This window comes from Nicotiana tabacum, chromosome 15 (assembly GCF_000715075.1).
Source record: "Nicotiana tabacum cultivar K326 chromosome 15, ASM71507v2, whole genome shotgun sequence".
NCBI classification, from domain to species: Eukaryota; Viridiplantae; Streptophyta; class Magnoliopsida; order Solanales; family Solanaceae; genus Nicotiana; species Nicotiana tabacum.
In genome coordinates this window covers 129,268,518-129,271,931 of record NC_134094.1, presented here as the reverse complement: position 1 = coordinate 129,271,931, position 3,414 = coordinate 129,268,518, and the positions used below count along the sequence as shown (strand labels likewise).

The following is a 3,414-nucleotide window of genomic DNA, read 5'->3' as shown; positions in this document are numbered from 1 at the left end:
CATATTTTGAGTTGCAGCACATTATGCTCGAATTTCACAAGTAAAAAAATTGTACGCCAGCATATTATGCTGGATTTTTCCAGACTATAACTAATGGTATATTTGTCCATATTTTATTTTCGCATGAAGAAACGGCAAAATTTCAATTAATTTTGAATTAATGACTAATTTTAAATAGCAATAGTAAATCAGGCTAATTAATACTCACTTTCTTTCAAAAATAGAGGAAAGAAGGAAATACACGAGTTAGCTCATGGTTTCATTTATGTTATAGACATCATTAAAGAGGCAAATACATAATAGCAAGCAAAAGAAATTTAAAGCAAAGGAACGAGGGATATTCGCTTTTAGCACGTTCCAGGAACTATTTACATTTGGTATCCGAAAAAATATATAAAATTTATATAATTTTTGTATATAACATCAGAACATATATAAAACTCCAACCTAAACAGAAACACTGCGGAGGACGACCGCCTCAATGGTTAGACCAGGCCCAAAACCCAAAAGGACGCCCCACTCAAGTCCTTCACCGGTGGTACCCAATCCTTCCCTGGTAGAGGCTTTCCTCATCTCGTCCAAAACAAACAAAACATAGGCACTGCTCATGTTCCCGTATTCACTCAAGACATGCCTTGTAGCCTTGAGTTTTTCAGGCTTTAGACCCAATTTTAGTTCAATTTGATCCAAAATTGCACGTCCACCTGCATGGGATACCCAAAAGATAGAGTTCCAATCTGAAATACCCAAAGGCTGGAATGCTCCCACTAGAATCTTCTCAATGTTTTTTGATATTAGCATTGGAGTATCCTTATGTATTTCAGCTATCAACCCGGCCTCATTGAGGTTACCAGTAATTGCATGTCCACTGTCCGGGAGAAGAGTTTGGGTCGCGAATATAAGCTCAAACAAAGGCGTTTCTATAGTTATAATTGGATCGGAACCAATAATGACAGCTGATGCCCCATCACCAAAGAGAGTTTGCCCAACCAAAACTTCGGACTCGGTTTCATTTGGGGCATGGAAGCCGAGCAAACTGATTAATTCTGAGCAAACAACAAGAACCCGAGCATCTTTATTATTCTCAGCTAAGTCCTTGGCTAATCGGACAGCAGCACCACCACCAAAACAACCTTGTTGGTACATCATGTATCGCTTGACTAATAGGCTAAGTTCAAGAAGTTTAGTGAGTTGATAGTCAGCACCAGGAATATCCACACCACTAGTGGTGCAAAAGACCAAATGAGTAATCTTGGATTTGGACTGACCCCATTCTTTGATGGCCTTTTCGGCGGCTTTTTGGCCAAGTTTTGGTACTTCAACAATCGCTATGTCTTGCCTAGCATTAAAGGAAGGTGCTTTGTATTCACAAAAATTAGGATTTTTTGCCAAGATTTCCTCTGTTAAGTGAAAGTACCTTCTTTTTATCATTGATCTGTCACCTGCAACGTAACATGATGGAAAATGTAAACCAACATATCTCTAAGGTGCATGGTTCAATTAGCATGCTCCTTCAAATTTAAAGCATAGAATTCATTAATAAATAAATAAATCACAACTTTAAGAGTAACAGCGTTTGAACGAGCGAAGGAGTTGCTAAAACCAGCCAAAATATTACATTCCGATATTGAAATTTTTATGTAATGCCTCAAAGTTTTAATAAAGATGAACTCGTATCTTATCTTAGATTAAAGTGATTCAATAAGTAATAAATGTGAAAGTGATTGACTTTAAATAACCTGACGTTAAGCAAGATTTTCATGTACGTTGTGTTCAATTCATGGTTGTATTCAAGTATACTGCATAACAAAAACGAAACTTGGAATTATTGATATTTTGAAAATAACAAAAACTAGATTGGAATGTCTTACACATGCGCTTAAACTTCTCCTTAAGCTCAGTTTTATGCTCACTGTTAGTGACACGAAAAAAATAGTCAGGACTAGTGCTTTGATCAAAACAGTTGGGAGGATTGGCCGTTCCAATGGCCAACACGGTGGCCGGCCCCTCGGCCCGTTGTGCCCTACGAATTTCCTCAACAGTGGCCATTTTTGTGAAACAAATAGTGATTTTGCTAGGTTTTTCGATTGCTGGAGGAAGTTTTTCAAGAATTCTCAAATGTTTGTGGTAGTTGTAGAATGAATACACTATGTTTGCATGGCCTCTCTTTATATAGCGTTTTGTCGTCGTAGTTAACGTGGCTTTTTGTTTGGCCCTTCAAATATGAACACAGTTGGCTTATTTCTACCCAATCATCTTGAGGACTGCTGCCGAAATAAATACTGATAGGTAGTAGATGTTGGAAAATAATCTCTACATAAATAATATTCACGATATACAACTGTCTTAAATGTGGATTACTAAATACAATAACAAACGACAATAATAAGAGAAATAAGGACACCGAGATTTTTATATAAAAAATCATTGTGAATAAGGAAAACATTACGGCCCGAGAGGAGCAATTGATTTCACTATAGCAAGGATTTTACAATTTATAGTAGTAAGTAAAATACTAAAAGACCAGTAACACTCAAAAGAAATAACCCTCTATTAATTTTACCAGCTCACTACAATACCGCTCAAATTCTCTATACTTTTCCTCACAGAGTATTTTTCTTCTTACTCTGTGTTTAATAAATGAAAATAGAGGTGCTCTTATAAAATTATACCAATATAAGCCAAGAAAAATAGATAAAACTTTTCTTCTATCAAGTTGTATTCAAGTCTATCTTATTGATGTCTTTTGTAGAATTAGAAATACCGTATATATAGTGTACAATTTACTTGAGAGTTACAATATATTAAATGAATGTAATAAACATATTCATATATATCCAAAATGGTTCATGAATGAGTTGTTGGACATTCACAAATTCAATGTATTCATAACACTCCCTCTTGAATGTCAATAGATAATGTACCTCGTTAAAACCTTACTAGAAAAAACCCAGCGAGAAAAAGCCTAGTGAAGGAAAAAGAGCACACATATCTTGAAATACGCATTGAGTGCTCCCTCATTAAAAACCTTACTAGGAAAACCCAATTGGGACAAAACCTTGGTTAAGGAAAAAAGAATACAACACGTATTATACTCCCCCTGATGAAAATTTTATTTAATATCTCGGAGACGACGCATTCCAATCTTATGTCTCAGCTTTTCAAATGTTGATGTTGGCAATACCTTGGTGAATAAATCTACTAGATTGCCACTTGAACGGATTTGTTGAACATCTATCTCACCATTTTGCTGAAGATCGTGTGTGAAAAAGAACTTTGGTGAAATGTGCTTTGTTCTGTCTCCTTTGATATATCCTCCTTTAAGTTGAGCTATGCAAGCAGCATTGTCTTCATACAATATCGTTGGAATCTTCGTTTTTAAAGAAAGACCACACAGTTGTTGAATGTGTTGAG

The 3,414-nt window shown here is 35.7% G+C and overlaps 1 protein-coding gene across 1 annotated transcript; it reads right to left on the bottom strand.

The window, feature by feature from the left end:
- Window positions 1-249: 249 nt before the first annotated feature.
- On the bottom strand, window positions 250-2,152 carry LOC107813425 (chalcone synthase J). The gene is made up of 2 exons (XM_016638700.2): window positions 1,872-2,152; window positions 250-1,442 (listed from the first exon to the last, which is right to left on the bottom strand). The coding sequence occupies exons 1-2, from the start codon at window positions 2,047-2,049 to the stop codon at window positions 448-450; spliced, it is 1,173 nt and encodes a 390-aa protein (XP_016494186.1). The 5' UTR covers window positions 2,050-2,152; the 3' UTR covers window positions 250-447.
- Window positions 2,153-3,414: the final 1,262 nt, after the last annotated feature.